The 26,322-nt window shown below is 45.3% G+C and overlaps 1 protein-coding gene across 3 annotated transcripts in view; it reads left to right on the forward strand.

Moving 5' to 3' along the window:
• Positions 1–26,322, forward strand: part of LOC120299627 (wiskott-Aldrich syndrome protein family member 3-like) — a 55,533-nt gene that overhangs the window by 15,170 nt on the left and 14,041 nt on the right. For all 3 annotated transcript variants that reach the window (XM_039324612.1, XM_039324611.1, XM_039324613.1), the window contains exons 2-5: positions 21,360–21,518; positions 22,019–22,153; positions 23,576–23,729; positions 24,874–24,991. In XM_039324612.1, the coding sequence (XP_039180546.1) occupies positions 21,386–21,518; positions 22,019–22,153; positions 23,576–23,729; positions 24,874–24,991 (540 nt within the window). In that variant the 5' untranslated portion in view covers positions 21,360–21,385. The remainder of the gene's footprint in view (positions 1–21,359; positions 21,519–22,018; positions 22,154–23,575; positions 23,730–24,873; positions 24,992–26,322) is intronic.

Here is a 26,322-nt window from a genome sequence, read left to right on the forward strand (position 1 = left end):
TCAAGGGGAGAAGCAACCTAGAATTAAGGAGAAAGTTCCTAACAGTGAGGACAATTAACCAGTGGAACAGCCTTGCCACCAGAAATTGTGGGCACTCCATCACCGGAGGTTTTTAAGAAGAGACTTGACAGTCCCTTGTCTGAAATGGTATAGGTTACCCTGCTCAAGCAGGGGGCTGGACTAGAAGACCACCAAAGTCTCTTCCAGCTCTATTCTAGGTTGGCATGGAGAGTTGCCAACTTTCCTTCCTCTAAAGCAGTGGACTCCAAACATAGGCTGGCTGTGGAATTCTGGGAGTAGAAGTCCACAAGTCTTAAAGTTGCCAAGGTTGGACACCCTTATTCTAGATGGACCACCAACACCCAGGCTAAAGAGCACACGAGGGTTTTTTGGGGGGTGGAGGGGACATGTGGTCCATCAAAAAATTATAGCTAGTAATATCAGATCGTCTACCAGGGATCTCATTGGTAAGCTCATTGGTAAGCTAGAAAAAGGTGGAATATCATCACCAGATGGATCTCTAACAAGCTGGCAAACCGTACCCAATGAGTAGTTATCAATGGCACCACATCCACATCGAGAGAAGTAAGCAGTGCGGTACCACAAGGTTCCATCTTAGGCCCAGTGCTCTTCAATATCTTCATAAATGACTTTGATGAGGGAATTGAAGGGGAACTCATCAAATTCACAGATGACACCAAACTAGCAGGAGTAGCCAACACCCCAGAAGACAAACTCAAGATCCAAAAAGATCTTGACAAACTTGAGCAATGGGCCCTATCCAACAAAATGAGTTTCAGTGTGGAAAAAAGCAAAGTTTTACATTTAGACAGGAAAAATCAAAAGTACAAGTACAGATTGCATGAGACCCGGCTCAAAAACAATAACTGTGAGAGGGACCTTGGAGTCCTAGTGGACGATCACTTGATCATGAGCCAGCAGTGTGCAGCAGCAACCAAAAAAGCTAACACAATCCTGCGTTGTATAAACAGAGGGATAGAATCAAGTTCACGCAAAGTATTAGTACTGTTTTATAAAACCCTAGTAAGATCACACCTGGAATACTGCAGCCAATTTTGGTCACCATATCATAAAAAAGATGAGAGTTTGGAAAAAAAAATCAGAGAAGAGCAACTAAGATGATCAAAGGCCTGGAGACTAAAACATACGAAGAATGGCTGCGGGACTTGGGTTTGGCTAGTCTAAAGAAAAGAAGAAACGGGAGACATCATAGCAATATTCCAGTATCTGAGGGGCTGCCACAAGGCAGAGGGGGTCAACCTATTTTCCAAAGCACCAGAGGGCAGGACAAGAAACCATGGTTGGAAACTGACCAAAGAGAGAAGCAACCTGGAATTAAGGAGAAACTTCCTGACAATGAGGACAATTAACCAGTGGAACAGCTTTGCCTTCAGAAGTTGTGGGCGCTCCATCACTGGAGATTTTTAAGAAGAGGCTAGACAGCCACTTGTCTGAGATGGTGTAGATTCTCCTGCTTGAGCAGGGGGCTGGACTAGAAGACCTCCAAAGTCCCTTCCAACTCCCTTCTATTTCTAAATGGATCGGACCTTCTGCATATGATTTACCATGGAGTTACGGCTGGAGAAGATTGCAGGCTATTCACTGATGCCAGCAGAATTTTAATGAGTGGGGAAAGCAACCTTAACCGTTCCATATGTCTTTGCCTTGGCAGAAAATTTAATTTTTCTTCTGGCACATGAAGAGGAATCCCAAATTACAACAGATCTCCTCTGTCTTTAATCATTCATGAAATGTCTTTCTTCCCTTTCCTCCTGTCCCCCGGAGAACTCAGGCTGGCTGCTGAAAAAGCACAAAGTACAAAGATGTAAGGGAATTGCTGGAAAGGAACCAATTAGGATCCAGCCATCCACTCAACAGCGAGAATTAAATAACGGCACCCAAGAAATCCAAGCTCAACTCAGATGCATTAGCTGCCATTTTGGTCTTGAATGTCTTTGCCCGTCTATGGAAATACATTCCTCCTTCTCCACCTCCTCCTCTCCACAACCTCAGTTCCCTTCAAGCACTGATGATGTTACCTAGTTTGGTAATAAAACGTCTGCAAGAAAACAACGAAGCTCAGAGAGCACCAAGGACCCCTCAAAATAAATAGTGCTGGTGGGATGCTCCTGGGAGGAATGGACAAACGTTTGCAGGAGGCAGCATCAAGAGTACATACTGGACTCTCCACCAGGGTCACCCAAGACACGAAGTTCATCCCGGCCACCCAGCTAAAGAAGCAGAGACTCATATTGGCCAGTAGAGGTGCAAGAAGGTGGTGGAACTGGAGGATCACTTTAGGGACCACAGAAGGGCATCATTTCAGACTGCGTGTGAATGATAACTCCTTCTCCTCTCCAGTTTTACCAAGAAATGGCAGAGATTCCCTGCGTTCAGTCGTTCAGTCCCTAGTCATTTCATGGGTGGACTGCTGTAACGCACTCTATATGGGGCTGCCCTTGAAGAGCATTCGGAAACTACAGCTAGTACAGAGTGTGACAGCATGGGTAGTTTTGGGGGCCCCAAGAATGGCCCCTGTGATGCCACTGCTCCGCAAGCTGCATGGGTTGCCAGTCTGTTTCAGGGTGCAATTCAAGGTGATGGGGAACACCTTTAAAGCCCTTCCTGGTCCAGGTTACTTGAGGGACCGTCTCACCCCACTGGGATTGGCCCCGTCCCACCCGTGCCGGCAGAGGAGGCCTGCTGCGGGTCCCATCGGCCCAATTTTTCCAGCCAGCGGGGTCCAGGAGGGGGGTCTTCTCTGCTGTGGCTCCTGCCCCATCTGGAACATCTTGCCCCTCCCCATGTGAGATGGGCCCTAACCCTCTTATCTTTTCTCAAGAGCCTAAAGACGTGGCTCGGCCAGTCGGCTTGGGACCCCAATGGGGGATCAGCGCAATGGAGGGGGTTGGTTGAGTAGTAATAGATCCCACCTCCCTCCCACACTCCTGCCCCCCTGCCCCCCCATGTGTCTGGTTTTAATGTCTGATTTTTAACTTCTTATGTTTTAGCTGCATGTGTCCTGCCCAGAGTTACCCTGTAGTAAGATGGACGGCCAATTATTTTTATAAATAAAAAATTCAAATCAAATCAAATCACATGGACAGACCTCTTTGGAGAAGTCTATCAGGCTGGGGAAAGAGTAAGGAAAGAGGAGGATGGCAGGCGGAGAGATGGATGGGCTTAATTAAGCAGCGATGGAAGCACTGTTAAAAGGAAGGGAACCTCCTGGAGAAAACCAGTCCCCGCGGTTGCAGATTTGGTGGCCTGTAACCAATCAATTAATCATTAATTAATCATGATAATTGATGTTATGATTTGATATTAATATGATATATAATACATTGAGAAGTATATTTCTCTGAAAGGCCACTTTGCCAAGGTCAAAAGCTACTCTTAAGGAAAAGACTATCCAAGGTCTGAATGAAAAAAGGCTAATTTGGTGTAGTAGCCAGGTGCTAGATTTTAGAAACCGGGAGACTCTGAGTTCTAGTCCTCCCTTAGGCTTGAAAGGATTCCCTGGATTTGGGAAATATTGGATCAGTGTCTCTCTCAGTCTAACTGACCCCATAGGGTTGTTCTGAAGAAAACAGGAGACAGGAGTCGTATAAAATAAAGGCAGGATGCAAATCCAATTATAGTAAAACTGGACAGTTGAAAAATGTTTCATTTGTGGCTAATTCCCTTGACCTCCTAATCTAGCCTACAAGATTGGAGGAATTACAGCCCATCCAAGAACTAACCAGGTTTGCAATCCTTAGCCAGGATGCCCAGATCAAGTCATCCAGCAGTTGCTGCTACCTGATAAGGTGAATGACGTTTGCACAAGCTATTCCCTTGTTTTCTTTTCCAGTGTTTCGATCTGTTTTACTGTTATGTATCTTCTTAATGGTTAGCATTGATCTGAATTCTTTTCTCCTTTTTTTTTTTGCCTACCACGTTATGCTTTTAACTAAATGTCAGGCCTGGGAATGTTTTATTTCAAGGGAAGCTGCAAAGGCTTGGGCAAAAGGAGAGAATCCCAACCTGTGATAGCTTGGAAAGAGCTCTCTGTAGCTATTCACTTCTTTGCAGTCCAGATAAGGATTTATCATTCTATATTCAGCATATATCCGCCCTGACCTTCTTTCACGCTAGAACTTAAAGAGAGAGAGAGAGAGACGTGCAGTCTCTCGTCACTAAATGAGGTTTAGCAGGGACCCTGCATATGCAAGGGGGAGCCCTCAGGTTGGACCCTAAACTCAAGTCTTACTGAATTCAGATAGAAGTTTAACTAAGTCCAACTAAAAGCAGAGACATCACCCTGCCAACAAAAGTGTGTATAGTCAAGGCCCTGGTTTTCCCAGTTGCAATGTATGGCTGTGAAAGTTGGACCCTAAGAAAGGCTGAGCGCCAAAGAATGGAGGCCTTTGAACTCTGGTGCTGGAGAAGACTCCTGCGAGTCCCCTGGACTGCAAGGCGATCAAACCGGTCAGTCCTGGAGATCAACCGCGACTGCTCTTTAGAAGGCCAGATCCTGAAGTTGAAACTCAAATACTTTGGCCACCTAATGAGAAGGAAGGACTCCCTGGAGAAGATCCTGATGCTGGGAAAGATTGAGGGCAATAGAAGAAGGGGATGACAGAGAATGAGGTGGCTGGAGGCATGAGCTTCAATGGACTCCAGAAGACATTCAGAGATTGAATTCAAAGGAGTTTGTCTAGAACATAGAATATTAGAGTTGAAAGGGACCTTAGAGGTCTTCTAGTCCAACCCCCTGCTCGAGCAGGAGACCTGCCTAGACCATTCCAGACAAATGGCTGTCCAGTCTCTTCTTAAAAGCCTCCAGTGATGGAGCACCCACAACTTCTGAAGGCAAGCCATTCCACTGGTTAATGCTTTAACCATTTGGAAGTTTCTCTTTAGTTCAAGGGTTGCTTCACTTGGTTAGTTTCCAGCCATTGTTTCTTGTCTTACCTTCTGGTGCTTTGGAAAATAGCTTGACACCCCCCCCCCTTCATCTTATAGGAGCCCCTCAAATATTGGAAGACTGCTATCATATTTCCCCTCTTCACTAGACTAGCCATACGCAGTTCCTGCAACCGTTCTTCATGTTTTAACCTCCAGCCCCCTAATCATCTTCGTTGCTCTTCTCTGCACTCTTTCCAGAGTTTCCAGAGTTGTGATCTAAGTAAGTCTCGAATTCCATGACTTCAGGAACGCTTTAGGTTCATTTCATTGCTGGGGCCTGAGAAAGGGCTGTCTGTCACACTTGTAGGAAACAGAATCATGGGTGAGAACATCACTAAGTTTAGGTTGAGGTAATCTTTGTTTATACACAGGGTTATTTGTGTAAACAGAGATGGAGTAGGAGGGCCACCATGTTTTGCTCGCATAGTAGCCACCACTTTGTTTACTGTATTGTTACTCTCCTAAATCCACAGGCAAGCAAGGGCCACATCAGCCTACCACCTCCTGATCCCTGTGCTTGGAAACCCTTAATCCACTCCCTTCTAGCCTTGAAAATGCTGCCTGGTTGGGTAAATGAAAAATCTGCAAGAAAACAACCAAGCTCAGAGAACACCAAGGACCCCACAGTCCTCCTCCTCTCCTTCTCCTTCTCTTCCACTCTGCAAATCCCACTCTCTTTAGCACTGATGATGTTATCTAGTTGGGTAATGAAATGTCTACAACAAAACTACCAACCTCAAAGAGCACCGCGGACTCCACACAGTCTTTAATCTGCAAGCGAGAATCTTATTTTTTATTTCAAAATTTTATTTATAATACAATTAAAAAAAACATTGGATATAACGTGACATTCCAGTATTTACATTCTTATCAAATTATTCCACATTTTACAATCGATTCTTCATCTCTGAATATGCATCTAAATTTTATATACAATACTTATTCTAAAATTACATATATTTCTATCTTAATGCTAGCCTATAATCCCAACCGTCCTCCTCAAATCCCTCCGGCAGTAAAATTTATCCCAGGTTTCGAAATAAACTGATCTACATTTGTCTTTCAATACCATTGTGAGCCTATCCATTTCCGCACATGATAATATTTTATATAGTGTCTCTTCCTCTGTGGGAATTTCTTTGCTCTTCCATTTTTGCGCGAATGCTAGCCTAGCTACAGTCAGGATGTGTAACAGCTAATAGATTGTTCCCTTATTGCAGTGGTTCTCAACCTGTGGGTCGGGACCCCATTTGGGGTCGAACGACCATTTCACGGAGGTCGCCAAATAACGCAGTCCGCCATTTTTTTCCCCTTTTCCTTAGCTGTGCTACTCCCTTTTATTCTGTTGGCTTTTGAAAGCCAATAGAATAGACTCTCTTGAATAGAGTCTAATTCTATTGGCTTTCAAAAGCCAATAGGAATTGTCCAGGCTGTCTCCGTCCTGCTGAGCCCGCCAAAAGTCCCATTCTGCAAACGGTGCTGCACCAGTTGAGTAGTCCTTGACTTACGACCTGTTGAGTAGTCCTTGACTTACGACCGGTTGGGGGTCACAGCATTAAAAAGGTTGAGAACCACTGCCTTATTGTATTTCTCTGTAGTTATTCCCAAGAAGGAAAAGTTCAGGTTTTAACTCTAAGTCCAACATTAATATATCTTTCAGCCATCTTCGTATCTTATTCCAATACTCACAAGCCTTTGGGCATTCCCACCACATACGATAATATGATCCTATTGCTGTTTTACATTTCCAGCATAAAGATGAAATATTTGGACCCATTTTGGCTAACCTTGAGGGTGGGAAGGGCCATCTATAAAACATCTTATAGAGGTTTTCCTTGTACGAGGTAGCTAGAGTGAGTTTCCTATTTCTTTCCCACAGTTCTTGCCAAATATGCAGATCGATACTGAAACCAAAATCCCTACTCCAAATTAGCATAGTTTCCTCTGCAAGCAAGAATCTTATGAAATCAATTTAGATCTTCTTTCTGTCGTGCCCTATGCCATCAGCCTCCGTTGCAGGCTCTCTTTTATTACCAGCAGCCTCTTTGGTCTAGTTAAGCGATGGCAGAGACCTCCCAGGGTCTGGTTCTCCCCTCCCCCTTCTCAAATTTGCTGGTTCCTCATCTATTCATGCCGATGAAACCCTTCAGAAGAAGGATTCGGAACGATTAGCCTTCTACACCCACGCACGTTCATGAGGAACAGCATAGTGCTAATTAGGAGGAGGAGGATGCTAGAGCAAATAATACACAAAATGATGCATTGCAGCCTTCTCCAAATCTAATGTTGCTGTTTTTAGGATATTGGATGCTAGCCCTCATCATAGCCATCATTGGTCCATGTTGGTTATGAATCATCTGAGTCATATGCAGTCCAGTGGAGGTGAAGGACATTACTTTGGTCTAGGACAGGGGTGGGGAACCTTGGTCCTTTTATGACTTGTGGACTACAACTCCCAGAATTCCTGAGCCAGCATGGGGGAACTATGCCCCCCTTGATGACTACTAGACTTCAACTCCCAGAATTCCTGAGCCAGCATGGGGGAACTATGGCTCAGGAATTTTGGGAGTTGAAGTTCACAAGTCATAAAAGAGCCAAGGTTCCTCATCCCTGGTCTAGGATATGGAAAAGCTGATCTGGCATTTGGAAAAGAGCAATTCAGGTAGTCCTCAACTTACAACAATGCACTTACTGACCGTTCAAAGTTACAACGGCACTGAAAAAAGTGTCTTGCGACCACAGTGGATCCCCAAATATCTGTGGTTAAGTGAGACATTTGTTAAGTGAGTTTTGCCCCGTTTTACGACCTTTCTTGCCATAGCTGTTAACTGAATCACTGCAGTTGTTACGTTAAAACCTGGTTGTTAAGTGAATCCGGCTTTCTCATGGATTTTGCCTGTCAGAAGGTCACCAAAGGGGATCACGTGACCCCGGGGGACACTCCGACCGCCATAAATATGAGCCAGTTGCCAGGTGTTTGAATTTTGATCACATGACCCTGGGGATGCTGCAACGGTCGTAAGTGTGAAAAACGATCATAAGTCACTTATTCGGTGCCGCTGTAACTTTGAATGGTCACTAAATGAACGATTAAAAGTCAAGGACCACCTGTATTATTTTTGACTTACCTTAGAATTGCTCAACAAGTTTCAGCGGAGAGTTGGTGTCGCTGCTAATGGGAAGAGTTTCTTTAGCCCAAGAAGTAAAGTGGTAAGAGTAAAATTGTGTCAGTCAATGGCCCCATAAGATTTGAAGGCATAAACACAGTGCATTTTCCTATTCGTAAGCAGTTTTCTGAGAAAACAAACTCATAATACCATTACCTGAAGCTAAGGAATTAAACTGAATGGAGATTCCCAGGACAGAGAATGGAAAATAATATTCCACCTAAGACTGAGCTACCTGAAGCTACCTATGGCGGGGAGAATTGGGGGGAGCATAGGATGGCACATGGATGATGTCATCATTACATAAATGTAAACTAATCTGGTCTAGTAGTTAAAGTACCAGGATAAAAACCAGGAGACTGGGAGTTCTAGTCCCACCCTAGGCGTGAAGGAGGGTTGGGTGACTTTGGGCCAATCACCAGGAGACTGGAAGTTCTAGTCCCGCCCTAGGCATGAAAGAGGGTTGGGTGATTTTGGGCCAATCACCAGGAGACTGGGAGTTCTAGTCCCACCCTAGGCGTGAAGGAGGGTTGGGTGACTTTGGGCCAATCACTAGGAGACTGGGAGTTCTAGTCCCGCCCTAGGCATGAAAGAGAGTTGGGTGACTTTGGGCCAATCACCAGGAGACTGGGAGTTCTAGTCCCGCCCTAGGCGTGAAAGAAGGTTGGGTGATTTTGGGCCAATCACCAGGAGACTGGGAGTTCTAGTCCCGCCCTAGGCATGAAAGAAGGTTGGGTGATTTTGGGCCAATCACCAGGAGACTGGGAGTTCTAGTCCCACCCTAGGCGTGAAAGAAGGTTGGGTGATTTTGGGCCAATCACCAGGAGACTGGGAGTTCTAGTCCCACCTTAGGCATGAAAGAGAGTTGGGTGACTTTGGGCCAATCACCAGGAGACTGGGAGTTCTAGTCCCGCCCTAGGCGTGAAAGAAGGTTGGGTGATTTTGGGCCAATCACCAGGAGACTGGGAGTTCTAGTCCCGCCCTAGGCGTGAAAGAAGGTTGGGTGATTTTGGGCCAATCACCAGGAGACTGGGAGTTCTAGTCCCGCCTTAGGCATGAAAGGGGTTGGGTGGATTTTGGGCCAATCACTCTCACTCAGCCCAGCCCATCTCACAGGGTTGTCGTTGTGGAGAAAATAGGAAAATGAAGGAGTATTAGGTATGTTCACCATCTTGATAGTTATTTATAAATGTAATGAAGGCGGATATAAATAAATAAATAAATAAATAAATAAATAAATAAATAAATAAATAAATAAATAAAAGCCGTCACTTCCCAATGGAAGTGGGTAAAAATGCCATTTCTGTGATGTCACAATGGGCTTGTCACTTTAGCATCATCCTAGCTCGTTGCAGATGCTGTTGTCAAACTCTCCCCCATCTGCAATCCTCTGTAAATTTAGATCAGCTAGCACACACCATGTAGAAACACACAAGGGAAGCGAGAGTGAGTGAGCTAGTCCATCATTGATGATACACAACTTGGTGCCATCCGAGGGATTATCAGCAGCTAACAGAAACTGAATGCTGCAAATTCTTGGATGCTCCCAGATTCTCAGCTGCTTGGTTTGTGTAGATGAAAAGCCGTTCCCATTTCTATCTGGGCTTCTACCAATTTAAACAATTCTCTACACAACTAAAAATAAAATACTGCGCCTGTGTTTCCCTGGGATGCATCCCTGAGTTTCTTGTCTGCCTTTCATAGCCTGTCATAGGACTGAAGACAAGGTATGAACGATGGAATCGGCCCAGCAAGTTTGATCATTGGGGTTGCAGCTTCCAGGGATTCAGTAATACAGGCGGTCCTCATTTAATGAAGCAAGATCAAGTATTAGTACCGCTTTAAAAAGCCCTAGTAAGACCACACCTGGAATACTGCAGCCAGTTTTAGTCACCATATCACAAAAAAGATGTTGAGAGTTTGGAAAAAAATTCAGAGAAGAGTGACTAAGATGATCAAAGGTCTGGAGACTAAAACATACAAAGAACAGTTGCAGGATTTGGATCTGGCTAGTCTAAAGTAAAAAAGAAGAAATAGGGGAGACATGATAGCAGTGTTCCAGAATCTGAGGGGCTGCTACAAGTAAGAGAGGGTCACATTCACCAAAGCACCAGAGGGCAAGACAAGGAACAATGGTTGGAAACTGACCAAAGAGAGAAGCAACCTGGAATTAAGGAGAAACTTCCTAACAGTGAGAGCAATTAACCAGTGGAACAGCTTGCCACCAGAAATCGTGGGTGCTCCATCACTGGAGATTTTTAAGAGGGGCTAGACAGTCACTTGTCTGAGATGATATAGGTTCTTCTGCTTGAGCAGGAGGCTGGACTAGAAGACCTCCAAGGTCCCTTCCAGCTCTATTCTATTCTATTCTATTCTATTCTATTCTATTCTATTCTATTCTATTCTATTCTATTCCAGTCCACTCACTCCACTCCACTCCATCCCATCCCATCCCATCCCATCCCATCCTATCCTATCCTATCCTATCCTATCCTATTCTTATTCTTTCCTATTCCATTCCACTCCACTCACTCCACTCCACTCCACTCCACTCCACTCCACTCCACTCCACTCTATTCTATTCTATTCTATTCTATTCTATTCTATTCTATTCTATTCTATTCTATTCTATATTAATTGGAGGACCAGCACCAAATCTATTTCTATTTCTAATGATTATTCCTTCAGTGAGCATTCAAAGTTCGACTCTGCCGAACAAGGAGACTTACGAGCAATCCTTGTAGTTGTGGTCGTTGCTGTGTCATTGTGGTGATTGGCTGATGATGCCGACACTCATCAACTGGGTCACAATTACGATATTGCAATACATCCTATGGTCACATAATCGCCATTTACAACCTTTCCTGCTGGCTTCCCACAAGCAAAATCAGTGTCAGTATGGTCTCTTTAATGCTAGTCTGGGGTAAATACAGAACTTTGGAAAATGTGAAGAGAATTTCCAAGCCTTGTTTGCAGTAGAGGTAGTCCTCAATTTATAACAGTTTGTTTGGTGACTGTTTAAAGGTACAAAGGCACTGAAAAAGTTAACAACCGTTTTTTCATGCTTAACAACCAATGCAGCATCCCCATGGTCATATGATCAAAATTCGGAGGCTTGGCAGCTGACTTATATATATGACGGTTGCAGTGATCACATGACCACTTTTTTGTGAGTTATGTGGTCACCTTTTTGTAATCTTCTGACGAGCAAAGTCACTGGGGAAGCCAAATTCATTTCACACAATCATATTTCTAACAACTGCATTGATCGACTTAACAACTGTGACAAGAAAGGTTATAAAATGGGGTAAAACTCACTTAATAGCTGTCTTACTTAGCGACAGAAATTTGGGACTCGGTTGTAGACTCAAGACTACCTGTATGTTCATTAAAGGCAGAGCCTGTTCAGATGATGTGAAACCTTTTCTTCCAGGTCTTTGACCACTTGGACAAGTTCTCATTTCAAGATAAGCTATTCACAGGCCTCCCAGCTATCTCTTGGATATTTATATCTCATTTCCTCTCCATTCTTTTTTCTGGCTTCCTTGCAATCTCTCACAGGAAGATATTTTTTTTATTAAAACACATCTGTTAACCTATTAGCAGCTAGACTAGACCAGCAAATCAGATTTACGAACACCAGCTGTCTGTCAGAAGACATTTCACTCTTTCCTCTCACAACACAATGAACAAACTCCACCACAGTTTCAACTGGGAAACTGTGAGCTGCCTAAACCAAGTCAAATCCCAAAAACAAGATCAAATTCCTGGAAGCTTCTCATTTAGACAAACCGTTCATCAGTAGACACATAGGGATAAACTGCATTTGCGCAGCATTCAAAAGAGAGAATAATAAAACCTAGGAAGGAAACAAAAAGAACAGAACACATCCCCTCCAGCTGCCAGATAAGCAAGGATTGACACCAGACAAATAGTGAAGCAGAAAACAATAGCCTAATCAAGGACCTACCAAAGAGGGAGCCACACCCACACCAAAACTGGCAGGGCAAAGTACTGTACATAATCAGGGAGCAAACCCAACATCTGCTAGCACTGATGTTTTAGGATGATGCATCATAAAATATCTGCAAGCAACGTCAAGCTCAGAGAACACTAAAAATGTACATTTTTGCAACCTTTTGCAAACTCTAAAGGGCACTTGACATAGTGTCATGCCCATATGCTTTTTTTCCTCTGTTTCTATTGCAAAATATGAATATGACAGTGCTGTGAAGCACTGGGGAAATCGGGATTCAGGCAGTTCAAATGAGTATAAAGGTTTATTGCAAGCTTAAGCTCTCTATAAGAATCTGACCAACTAGCGGTCAAGGGAAATGAGTGGGAGGTAAGAAAGGCATTCAAAGTGGACTGGAGTTAGATCTCCTGCAGCAGGGGTAGGCAACCTTGGCTCTTTTATGACTCGTGGACTTCAACTCCCAGAATTCCTGAGCCAGCATGGCTGGAGAGGAGATCAAGCAGGCTGGCCATAAGCCGATCTACAACTGCTGTGGTAGCCACCTATGCTGGCAGCAGCAAACAGGCAAGAAATGCAGCGGGGGAGGGGTCACTCTCCAAGAGGAATGAAAAAAGGCAGCAATGGCTGGAGGTGAGGCACGGAGGAGGGAAGGAGATGGAGAGTGGAAGGATTCTTATGTGCTTTTGTGACTTTGAAGTTCTGGGATTTGTGCAACGAGGGCTTTGTGTTCTTAAGGAGTGTTTGGCAATTTCTATTTGGCTGATGGCTGATGTCTGGTGTTAGCTTCTATTGCTCTGCTGTTGTTAGCTGTAAGTTTTGCTGCAAGGGATTTTGAAGTATTTTTCTCCTGAATGGATTTTGCCTGTAGCATTCCTTTACTTATGAATGGAGCCATTTGGGGAGGTTGCCTTAGCCAGCAGCCAGTACTTACATTTTTTTTCTTCCTTAAGTGCCGGCTGCACTCCTTACTTTCCTTTCTAGCCAGTAGCTAATTCTTAAAGGGGAATGTGCCTTTTTAAGCTAGTTCACTCAGCAGCTCTCTGGAGGCCTTTCCTTGTTTGATCAATACATGGAAGAGGGAAAATATGGGGGGGGGGGTTTCAAATTCTTCCTTCAGAAGGAGATGGGAATGAGAAAAAGGGAGGCAGGGAAGGGAGGGAGGAAAGGAAGTCCCGCCTTAGCACTTGGCCACCAGCAGCCCTGCCATTGTCTTTGCTGGTCAAAAGGTTGCAGAAGGGGATCACATGACCCTGGAACACTGTGACCATTAAAAATATGAATTAGTTGCCAAGCATCCAAATGTAAATCACATGACCCTGGGCATGCTGCAATGGTCATAAGTGTGAAAAATGGTCATAAGTCATTTCAGTGCAATTGCAACTTTGAACAGGGTTTTTTTTTTTTTTTTTGGTCATCAAGTTTCTGACACCTTGCTAGGTGGTACTCGAATATTGCCATATCCTAAAAGTGGTACAATCGGTAAAAAGGTTGAAAAGCCCTGTGCTATGGAACCTGATTTTTTCATGTAAGGTCATTGCCTGACCTGCAAATCCTTACTTATTTTCCTACCTTTTGAGACCTGTTTGCTCATGCTGCTTTCTACGATCTCTGGGCCTAAAGAGTTAAATCTGTTTTAGTACAGATGTGACTCTTCTCTCCATCTCTAACCTTCTTCCTCCCTCTCCTGCCTTCCTTTAATGCATTAGCCAGAATGCTGTGTAGGACAGTTGCTAATAGAAAAATCATTGGATAATTCTCTTCTTGCATCCTTGTTTATGCTCTGCAGTGGGAGTGATGTGAATTCATTGATGCTGACCCCACGTTACCTTCCCTGGATCTTCCTCTCTTCATCCAAATGCCTGCATTTAATGTAGCAGCTTCAGGTGTTGATTAATCAGCCATTCCATAATGTGCAATTTCCAATGCAGACTTGCTAAAGAGACCTTCAGAATAAACCCAATGATGAACTGCTGTCTGAGGAGGAAACCCTTCAGGCCTCTGCTGCTAAGGGTCCAGGTGTGAAGATTTCCTAGGAAACTATTAAATTTAGATGTTTGCCAGCAGACAGCCATGGATTAGCATCCTACTGGATTGACGTTTGCATTGAGAAGGTTCTTCAAAATATTTTGGTGAAGGTTATTAGCTCAACACAGTCAGGCCAAACTCTTCTCAATAACTATAGTTTTTCAGAATCAATCCCTAGATATACCCCTCCCTTGAATTCTCTCCCATGGCATGAAGTAAAGTAACTTGAGCAAGGAGTAAGACCAAATTATGGAGGCAAGAACTCTTAGATATGATCTACCTTCAAAAGCTGCCTCCCTTATGAAGAGTAGTTGTAGGAGACAGGAAACTCCTGACCTGTGGGCTTCACTACATACAGGAGGTGATCATTGGAGGTTTTCGAGAAGACAGCCAGTCCGAAATAGTATAGAGCAGTGGTGGCGAACCTATGGCACACGTACCAGAAGCGGCACTCAGAGCCCTCTCTGTGGGCATGCATGCCATCACCCCAGCTCTACCTCCCCCTATGGCCCCCTCTTCACCAGCAGCCCCCCTGGAGGAGAGTCACCACTGAGCACGGTCCCCACAGAGTAGCGCAGCCAAAGACATGGCAGCCAGGCAGCGGGGACAAGACTCCGCCCTCGCGCCCCGTTGCACACAGATGATGCTGCGGGGCACTGGTGGAGGGTGTGGCTGCCATGGCACTGCTGAGCCGCCTGGGCGATCTCCTGCGGTGGGCCGTGGAGGTGGTGGGTCGCCTTGCAGAGGCGGAGTGGGTGGGGCGCAGAGCGGAGCGGGGCAGGCAGGAAGGCAGGAGCGGTTTTTGGGCACTCAGTCTCTAAAAGGTTCGTCATCACTGGTATAGAGTCTCCTGCTTGAGCAAAAGGTTGGGCTAGAAGACCTCCAAAGTCCCTTCCAAGCTTTCTGGCTACAGTTAAATGAATCACTGCAGTTGTTAAGTTAGTAACACGGTTGTTAAGTGAATCTGCCTTCCCCATTGGCTTCGCTCGTCAGAAGGTTGCAAAAGGTGATCACATGATCCCAGGCAGTGGTGGGATTCAAATGTGTGAACAACCCGTTCTCTGTGTGGATGCTGTTTCCGGAAGTCCATTCTAGGCCTGGGCAACAAAAAATTAGCTACCGGTTCTGCCGAACTGGTGTGGACCGGCTGAATCCCACCACTGATCTCAGGACACTACATTTGTCATAAACTAAGCATTCCGGTTGCCAAGCATCTAAATTTTGTCACATGATCATGGGGATGTTGCAAAAGTCGTAACTGTGAAAAATGGTCATAGGTCAGTGGTTTGGAGTCTCTTCAAGCCCACTAGAGACCTAACTCCACCCCCCCCCCTCAATTCTGTGAACTCTTATCTAGCGCCAATGTGCCTTGACCATTAGTAAATCAGATTCTTGGGTATTTGTTGTTATTAGTTGCAAAGTCATGTCCAACCCATCGCGACCCCATGGACAATGTTCCTCCAGGTCTTCCTGTCCTCTACCATCTTCTGGAGTCCATTGAAGCTTACGCCTCCTGCTTCAGGGACTCCATCCAGCCCCCTCATTCTCTGTCGTCCCCTTCTTCTCTTGCCCTCCATCTTTCCCAGCATCAGACTCCACTCAGCCCTTCCGGTACTCCAGCTTTCATTGTTGTTGTTGTTAGTTGCGAAGTCATGTCCAACCCATCGCGACTCCATGGACAATGTTCCTCCAGGTCTTCCTGTCCTCTACCATCTTCTGGAGTCCATTGAAGCTTACGCCTCCTGCTTCAGGGACTCCATCCAGCCCCCTCATTCTCTGTCGTCCCCTTCTTCTCTTGCCCTCCATCTTTCCCAGCATCAGGCTCTTCTCCAGTGAGTCCTTCCTTCCTTCTCATTAGGTGGCCAAAGTACTTGAGTTTCAGCTTCAGGATCTGATGGGCCAAACTTCAGGCCTTCAGCAACTGGGCTGCATTCACGGCCATTTGCAGTGTGTCCCATGGTCACATGATTGTGTTTTATGACAATTTTGCCAAAACCCAGCATTTATTTCCCGTTTACAGTGAAACTGGCCCATAGCAAACAAACCATGGATTTGCTTAACAACTGCAGCATTTACTTAATGACTGTGGTGATCCCTTTACAATCGCGGTGTTCACTTAAAACTCGTAAAATTGAGTTGGTCACATGATTAACCTGTTTTATGACCGTCACAACTTAAAACCATAATGGGCCATCTCCATTACAAATATACATGTTCCAGGGTATTGTTGCAGGATCCAATCTGGCTCGGCCACCAGAACTAGAAGCTTAGTCTTCTGAGTTTCCAGACTCGTGCTGGGCCCATCCTCAGGGAACGTCTCTCTTACCAGTCTCCATTACGTCACAACTCGAGGACTGCCTGTACGTGTGTCTCCAGACTTGGTTTCACTTTTGACATGCCGATACTTTGCAACTAATAAACATGTTCTTTGAGGCATTTGCAAGCCTTGGAGTTCTGCTTTATTTGTCTCTGTCTGTCGGAACCACGACATTAAACCAAGTCTGGAGACACACGTAACAATTCCCCAATACAAAGTTAAAAAATCCCTCCCCGAAAACTGTGCAAGCAACTACGTTCCCCAATACACCTTCTTGGCGGGCTTTTTACGCAACACCCAGCCTGCAGTCTCAGGAGCAGCCGATGACCTTGGTTCCCACGGGACAAAAGATTATTTAGACTAGAGAAGCACCTGGGCAGCCCCCCTCCCTCCACTTTGTGTGGCAACCGAAAATGAGTAGGAAAAATGGCTGCAGCCATGCTCATTTGTAGAGTTGACAACTGGTTAACACTGAAACCAGAAGTTCTGCTGTTTTATGCTGGGATCAGGGTATCCTTTACGCTGGTGGGCTTCTGTAACATCCCAAGGAAAGAGCACACGCATCAGCTGTGAGGTCTCCAAAGCTTCAAAGAAGACCAGGATCATTTTGCTCTCCTTTCTATGCTTCGCTATTGGCAGAACTAAATAGCTCTGATTTTCAGCGTGCCTAATGCAGATTTCTGGAAAAGGTTGCAAAGACAAGCATTTCAATGAGGCACAGCTGGGTAGCCCGGCATTCAACTCCATCAGTCACTCCCAAGAAGCTGGTTTCCTTCTCCAGCTGCTTAATGAATAGATGTGGGAAGAAGGAAATGGTCTTTCCATGTTGTCATGAAATCTCTTGGGTCAAAATTCTCGGGGTCTTTCTGCAGAGTTCCGTTGGGACAGGATGGAGCTCAGAATTCATTTTGTTGGTCGTTTCTGGTGCGTCCAGTTCTTTTCTTCTTTTTGGACTGCAAGTTGACCCCGTGAGGGCAGAAAAAGGCATTTGCTTGCCTGTCCGTTGGCAGCTGTTTCAGCTCTTTTCAGCTGTTCCTTTCAAGTGGGCTGTTAAATGCAGCCTCTCCCAAACTTCCCGTCCCTCTGGGGCCTGGTAGCCCATCTGTGGAATTCAGAAGACCGTCAGTTGGTAGGACACCAGAAGAGCCGTGAGAAGGGATCTAGAAGAGTTTCCTTCCAAAACAAATCAATAGAGGAGAATATTTGTAGCTTAGGGTTGAAATGAAGGGTCCTCTTTGAGCTTGGCTGTTTTCTTGCAGACATTATATTACCCAAACTAGGTAACATCATCAGTGCTATTGTGCTAACAGTCAGTGCTGATGATGTTACCTAATTTGGGTAATGCAACGTCTGCAACAAAACAACCAAATTTGGAGAGCACCAAGGACCCTACGGTCCTCCTTCTCCTTCTTCTTCTCCTCCTTCTCCTCCACAAACCCCACGTCGTTCTAGCACTGATAATGTTATCTAGTTTGGATAATGAAACTTCTGCAACAAAACAACCAAATTCAGAGAGCACCAAGGACCCTACAGTCCTCCTTCTCCTTCTTCTCCTCCTCCTCCTTCTCCTTCACTAACCCCATGTCCTTCTAGCACTGATGATGTTACCTAGTTTGGGTAATGAAACTTCTGCAACAAAACAACCAAATTCGGAGAGCACCAAGGACTGCTCACATTGGAAATCTTTCCTCCCCAATCAACATAATCAGAAGATCCACGAAAGATCAGCATTTGCGATAGTGGCGAATATCCATAGCTCGGGTGTAGGATGATGACGAAGGTTTGTTGGTTTCCGAACTTTTTGTTACAAGGCTTGGTAACATCTTCAGCAGAGTTTAGGGCAGGTGTAGGCAACCCAAAACACTCAAAGAACCACTTGGACCTGTTTCCCACTGAAGATAACACTGCATTTTACACACACACACACACACACACACACACACACACACACACACACACAGATAGACACACACACACACACACACACACACACACACACATATATATATATATATATATATATATATATATATATATATAAGCACGAAGCTGAAAGCACCAGCCTGAAGATGACGAATGAGACTTCGTCGAAACGTCGCCAAGACACTTCCAATTTTACGTGGGAGAAAACCCGAATAACCAAAGACATATATATGTATATGTGTGTGTGTGTGTGTGTATGTTTTCTGAGGTTTTTGCGGGTGTTTGTATGTAGGATGTAGGTCTTTGGTTATTCGGGTTTTCTCCCGTGTCAAATTGGAAGTGTCTTGGCGACGTTTCGACGAAGTCTCATTCGTCATCTTCAGGCTGGTGTTTTCAGCTTTGTGCCGAAAGAAGAAACGTCCCGAGGAACACAGGAAGAAGAATCAACTCAATAGTGCAGAGGACCCTTTAACTTTGAGAAACACACGTTGCCTATATGACTCAGGAACTAAAGGGAGGGGGGAAGTGGGTGGTTGTGTGGATGTAAGTAAGAGCTACAAGAAAGAATCACTGAAGGCTGTAAGTGAAGTAAGGATTAGTCGGCTTGGACCTGTTACAAGGTCCATGCGTAGAGTTTAGGTGTGGCTATGCTTATAAGCAGGTTTCCTCACTAGCTAGCTTGTATCCTGACGATGATGGCAGGTGCTAGCCATCGAAAGCTTGATTTTATTTATTAAAACCTTGGTGTTTTATTTCCTGGTGATCGCTCCCTTTTTTACTGAATATATATATATATTTCTGAGGTTTTCGCTGGTGTTTGTATGTAGGTCTTTGGTTATTTGGGTTTTCTCCCGCGTCAAATTGGAAGTGTCTTGGCGATGTTTCAATGAAGTCCCATTCGTCATCTTCAGCCTGGTGTTTTCAGCTTCGTGTTTTGAGGAGCAAATTTGAATGTATGTCCTTGTTCGTTGCAAAGTGAAGCTACCAATAAGTTTGGTTCTCCTTGTCTGACCATTCATGTTCTTGCAATCTGGTGGAAAGGTTCTTCTCCAAATATCTAGGGATTCACAGTTGCCAGAATTTAACAGAATTGGCAACACAGAGGCGGCAGCTTTCATCCCAATCCCCAGGGCCCATTTTTGCCAAACTCAGAGTCCATAGTACCCACAAAACACTGAAGGCAAAATGGTGCTGTTGAACATGCAGGCTTCCTCCCCAATTCCTGTCCACTGACTGGAACCATAAAATAAATGTACTGAGTGTGTGGGAGGCTCTGTCTATTTATTAACAGCCAAGTATCACTTCATAGACAGACCGGGCAGAGTTTTCAGCTCTTTGTGCAGCCGAGGCTAGAAAAAAATAATTTTAAAAAAGGAACGTGCATTTACATTTTAAAATTTAAATGAATTAAATTCAAAAACTAATCCCTGATGTCATGATGTCATGATGTCATGCTGGCTGGGGAATTCTGGGAGTTGAAGTCCTCCCATCTTAAAGTTGCTGAGGTTGAGAAACACTGGGTTAGATACTGTTCTGTGACATGAATCAAAATGCCTTTGTAATCCAATCACAGACAGATAAACTCAAATAAAGATGATTCCAAAACAGATATTTATTCAGTCAGAAAGCAATACTTGCTATTTGTAGATTCTGTCTGGATATTGCAATCTGTTCATCTTCATTAGGTAAATTCATTAGTTTCTCCACATCAACTTCTTACGTGGAGTGGGCCCATCTGAGTCATCCGATGGCCCCATGCTTATATCAGACAAAGAACATTTCAAACTGGCCCATGGCCAGGATATCTGGTGATGAACTTTAGTGGCTCCTCCTTTCCTCCTCCTACTGACCTATTAACATGGGACAGCTGAGTAGCTAAACTACATTACCCATAAGCCATCTCTTAAGGAGACAGCACTTAACTCAATAAATGCCAACATTCTAGCATACAGACCTACATGATCCAGAACATGGGTTTGGGGGTCAGTTTCCATCTCCCAATACAGTCTATCTGGCAAAGTTTCATGAGAGCTAGTTACAAATCTGCAATAGCCAATATTCAGACCTTGGTTTGTTTTGAACAGGATGTGTAAGGTATGCAAGAGTTTCAGCTGTGTGTACTCAACTCAGTTGGTTTGTTCCTGGTTCAGTCTATTGCATCAACCCAGCAAATGGACTAATTCAGTAATCAGGCTAAAGTAACATGCTGGATCCCGGGTTGGGGGCAGTCTTCAAGAAATGGCTCTGAGCTGTCAGAATAAAACAAAAATATTGTTTATTCTCTTTGCAAACTCACGAAAACCCCTCTCGGTACCCAAAGGTAACCAAGCTTAAGTGAATATCTCCATATTCCCATGTTAAGTTTGGGTATTTTCTTTTTCTCCTTACTTATTAAATTGATGATGTCATCTAGTTGGGTAATGAAAGAAGAAAAAAACCAAACTCAGAGAGCACCAAGGACTCCACAGTTTTTCTCCTCCTTCTTTCCCTTCCCCTCTTCTTCTCCTCCTCCAATTTGCAAACCTCATTCCCTTCTAGCACTGATGATGTTTCCTAATTGGGTGAAATGTCTGCAAGAAAACCACCAAGCTCAAAGAGCACCAGGGACCACACAATCCTCCTCCTCCTCCTCCTCCTCCTCCCCCAAACCCTACCCCCTTCCAGAATTGATGATGTTACCTAATTGGGTAATGAAATGTCTGCAAGAAAACCACCAAGCTCAGAGAGCACCAAGGATGCCACAGTTGTCGTCGTCCTCCTCCTCCTCCTCCTCCTCCTCCTCTTCTTCTTCTCTACAAACCCCCCTCCCTTCTAGTACTGATGACATTACCTAATTGGGTAATGAAACATCTGCTAGAAAACACAAGCTCAGAGAGCACCAAGGAGCTCACAACTTCTGCAAATTTCAGTGCCTACTGAAGGCCGCTTCGGAATCACATTCCGAAAGAAAATGAAACTTTCTCTCTTCTCTTTATTGCAGGCTTAGCCCACTGACTCCTCGCCAAGATGCCGTTGGTGAAGCGCAATATCGAGCCCCGCCATCTTTGCCGGGGGGCCCTTCCTGATGGGGTGACCAGCGAGTTGGAGTGCGTGACCAACAGCACTTTGGCCGCCATCATTAAACAGTTGGGAAGCCTCAGTAAGTGGGCAGGTTTCTCACGTCCTCCTTCATGGCGGCTGATCAGACGGGGCCGAATTACGATGTGGCTCAGAGAGATTTGGGCTTGAGAGCCTCCAAGTCCCTTTCAGATCCACAAATCTAAATTTAATTTAATTTAATAATTTAATTTAATTTAATTTAACCTTAACTTTAACTTTAACCTTAACTAACTTAATAATTTATATGCTACCTATCCTGCCGAGAGGCAACTCTAGGCAACTTTCAACCAACTTGAAATGGAATCCCAGGCTGCATTAATAGAGGGATAGAATCAAGAACACCTAAAGTTTTAGTACTCGAATTCTGGGAGTTGAAGTCCACACATCTTAATGTCCCCCAGGTTGAGAAACACTAATCTAGAACATCTCATCCGGTGGCTTATGATGGCTTCTCCTTCTGGTTTCCCAAAACCATTTTTGAAGACCATCTCATGTCTCTGCAGACCTCAAACGGCCTCCTCTTTTAACCCCTCTTTTCAGGCAGACACGCTGAAGATATTTTTGGCGAACTCTTCAACGAGGCCAACAGCTTTTATTTGCGGATGAATTCCCTGCAGGAACGAGTGGATCTTTTGGTGATCAAGGTCACTCAGCTGGACTCCACAGTGGAAGAAGGTACTGATGGTCAGAGTGAATAGATTTCCGTTATTCAGCCCATTCTCTCTCTCTCTCTCTCTCTCTCTCTCTCTCTCTCTCTGTCATATTTCGTCCACTCGTTGACAAATATCATCATTTCCCACATCCCCTTCAGTGCCTCCTTATTATCTTCTGACAAAATGTCTTTGTAAGTCACAGAATGGCCACATTCTCTGTGATTGTGTGCAAAATTCAGCCAGCTTTGATAGATGGTAGGTATGAGAAGACCCCACTCTCTCCGGATGCCAGCTTTTAGTGAGTTATTTAGTCTTAGTGCTGTAGATTTATTTTTTTCCTAACTTTCTGCACAGCACACAACATAATACCAATACATTTTTATTTATGACAGTCTTTCTGCTTCCTACCCTCTGCTGGCTAAAAACCATATTAATAAAAATCACATTTAAAATCATTTGATAATTGGGTCGATATCTTACATCATGCTTGGGCATGTCGTGAGAATGGCTGATGGTCGGATTCTGAAAGATCTCCTGTATGGAGAACTAGTGCAGGGAAAGCGCCCCAGAGGGAGACCTGAGCTGAGATATAAGGATATCTGCAAGAAGGACCTAAAGGCCTTGGGAATGGACATTAACAGCTGGGAATCCTTGACCTCTGATCATTCAGCCTGGAGGCTAAAGATGCAACATGGCCTTCTCCAATTCGAAGAGACACTTGTGCGGCAGGCTGAGGCAAAGAGGCAGTCCCGGAACCAGCGAAATCTGGGGGCTGGACAGGGGACAGATTCTCAAATTGGCCTTTTCAGCCACACCAGATGCTGCCTTAGGACCTCTTTCCAGAGCACGATACCATAGTCTCTTGAGACTGAAGGATGCCAGTGATGATGATGAATGATGATGATCTTGCATCAACTGTCCAGCAGGTTGTCTATGTTCCAAAGGTGTTTTTTCAAGAAGCAACTGGACTTCCTTTGTTTTTCCTTGAAGACATTTCACTTTCCATCTAAGAAGCTTCTTCAGTTCGGACTGAATGGTGGAGAAGGGAAGAATTTGTATTCCTTGGAGTCATCTGGTGGTTAGCGTTCTTTCTGAGGGTCATTGAGGCCACTTGGAGGTTCATCTGTGCCCTCGGAGACATCTGAATAGTGCAAATGGATGCGGAAGTGGCCTCAATGATTCTCAGAGAGAGTACTAATGACCAGATGATTGCAAGGAGTATAAATCCTTCCATTCTCCCCCATTTAGTCTGAACCGAAGAAGCTTCTTGGATGAGTAGTGCAATGTCCTCAAGGAAAAACGAAGTCCAGTTGCCTCTTGAAAAAGCACCAGCAGGTTTTGCCGGGGGCCATGTGTGTGCGTGTGTACGATTGTGCCGGTGTGTTTTGTGTATGAGACAGGGCCACAAGCGTATCCTAAAGAGTGCCTGGTTTGTGTCTTCCAGTCTCCCTACAGGATATCAACATGCGGAAAGCTTTCAAGAGCTCAACCATCCAGAACCAGCAGGTGGTGTCGCGCAATTCGATTCCCAATCCTGTGATGGAGATGTACCAGCGTTGTGATAAGCCTCCGCCCTTAAATATCCTCACTCCGTACAGGTCGGGTGGGGGAGGGGCACAGCTGGTGGGTTTGCATCCATTGTAAGGGTTAGAGCAGGGGTCTCCAACCTGGGCCACTTTAAGACTTGTGGACTTCAACTCCCAGAATTCCCTAGCCAGCGATGCTGGCTGGGGAATTCTGGGAGTTGGAGTCCACAAGTCTTAAAGTGGCCCAGGTTGGAGACCCCTGGCTTAAAGGAAGGAATTTGACCAGGGATAGGCTGGAAATTGGTGCCCAGAGGAAGCGTGTCTTTACGACAATGGAGATCCACAAAGTGGGAGGTCTAGGAAAGTGTTTGGCGGAGGGCGACAGTAATCTTCAAAAGTGTGTTATCGATTTATAATTTGGATTATGACAAGGGTGGGAATGATTGATTGATTGATTGATTGATTTGCTTTATTAAGTTTATATGCTGCCCCTCTAGCTTCGTGGCGACTCTAGGCGGCTTACAACTAAGGAAGCGGTTGGAGAAATATTGCTTGAAGCCTCTTGCACCGAAACGGTCTCTTGCTCTTTCTTTTTGAACTGGGCAACTCTCAATCCTTCCCCAAATTTCAAGAGAGTGTTTATCCTGCACAAAATGTAGGATACAGTAACTCTATAAAAGGGGGACTTGCAGGATGCTGCATCTCAATGTTCTTGCTGGATTCCGCCATTCTCCTCTTCCTCCTCCCCTCCCCTTCCCTTCCCTCCCTTCCCTTTCCCTCATTATCTTGTTGGGAAGAACCCAGAAAAGGATTTAACAACAACAACAACTCCTACTCCTTCTCCTCTCCTCTCCTTCCTCCTCCTCCTCCTCCTCCTCCTGCTCCTCCTCCTCTGATTTCTTTAATTTCTCTTTGTTTGGAGCTGTTGAATTACTTAACATCAAGCTGTCGGACTATTGAGATTTCTCTTGAGTAGATATGAACCATTAAAATGTTCCGTTGCAGAAGCACATTTCTTTTTCAAAAGTTCTCATGCTGTTCTGAAACTAAAACCGCTTCATAAGTTTCCTTGCCTACCTCACTTGACCCAGCTTCTCAGGGCAAGGAGGAAACCAACAGTGGATCGTGCTGCAGCTGTGCCCTTCCTAAACAGCTCTCCCTTTCTTTTCTCCTTGCTCTCTTTCTTGTCCTCCTTCCCTCCCGCTTGCTGTTTCAGGGATGATAAGAAAGATGGCTTAAAGTTCTACACGGACCCGTCCTATTTCTTTAACTTGTGGAAAGAGAAGATGTTGCAAGCCACAGAAGACAAGAGGAAAGAGAAACGCAGGCAGAAGGTAAAAAACAGCTGCAGAACCTGGAGTTCGTGGCAGGTGGTCCACCACGCAGCCCTTGGCTTACCTCCACAATTGGGACCAGGGGGTTAAGGGAGTTGGCCCTGATTTTACAACCCTAACGAACTAATCCCTCCCTAGCCCCTCCCTCATCCTGCCAGAACCAATGCAGGAAAAAAACAGTCCAGGCGCCTTTTGAAAAAGCACTTTTGAGACAACCATGACCTGGATCAGGGGTAGGCAACTTTGGCTCTTTTATGACTCGTGGACTTCAAGTCCCAGAATTCCTGAGCCAGCATGAGGGAACTATGGCCCCTTTATGACTCATGGACTTCAACTCCCAGAATTCCTGAGCCAGCATGGCTCAGCATGGAAACCTCTCCCTTTCCCCTCAGCATGGCTGACTCAGGAATTCTGGGAGTTGAAGTCCACCAGTCATAAAAGAGCCAAGGTGGCCTACCCCTGATCTGGATGACTGAGGACAGTGGTGGCGAACCTATGGCACACGTGCCAGAGGCGGCACTCAGAGCCCATGCACCACTGCTGCCAGAAGCAGGCCCATCAGACCGCCGCCGCCGCCCAGAGCAGGAGCCCCATCCAGCACAAAGGACGTGAAGCGGTTGACTAGCAAGCTCCAGTAGAGGTGGTAGAGCAAAGGTCACCAACCATTGTCGATTGGTGGACTCGAAGAAAAGGGAGGGGGAAGCATTTTACATGCGTGCGTGCGCGCACAGGGCTGTGAGCACGCACGTGCTGCAAATGGGGCGGGGCTAGTGCCTGCGTGATGCTCACTAGCCCTGCCCTGTTCTTGCGTGGTGCAGCGCCTTCTATCTGCACCCCGCGGCGTGGCGGCAGCCGTTTTTGCACCTTGCAGCACGGTGGCCCATTTTTGCACCCCGGGTTTTTGCATGCCAGAGGCGGCACTCAGAGGCGCCTCCCTGCCCCCCTCTGCGAGGGGACCACAATGCTGATGTGGCCCTGGCACTTTGCAATAAATAAGTGAGTTTTGGGTTGCAGTTTGGGCACTCGGTCGCTAAAAAGTTCACCATCACTGACTGAGGATTTCTGCAGATTGATTTTACAGGCTTTTCGGCCACAATGTTTAAACGAACCACTGCAGTTGTTAAGTGAGTCACAAAGTTGTTAAGCAAATCCAGCTCCCCCCATTGATTTTTGCCGGTCGGAGGCCGGCTGGGAAGATTGCAGATGGCCAGTCACATGATCCCAGGAGATTGCAACTGTTGTAAATACACACTGGTTGCCGAGTCTCACTTTTTTCAGGTTGCTGTTGTAACTTTGAACAGTCACTAAATGAACGGCTGTAAGGCAGGGAC

The sequence above is a fragment of the Crotalus tigris genome, unplaced genomic scaffold, assembly GCF_016545835.1.
Source record: "Crotalus tigris isolate CLP2741 ecotype Arizona unplaced genomic scaffold, ASM1654583v1 scf7180000024303.721469, whole genome shotgun sequence".
Taxonomy (NCBI): domain Eukaryota; kingdom Metazoa; phylum Chordata; class Lepidosauria; order Squamata; family Viperidae; genus Crotalus; species Crotalus tigris.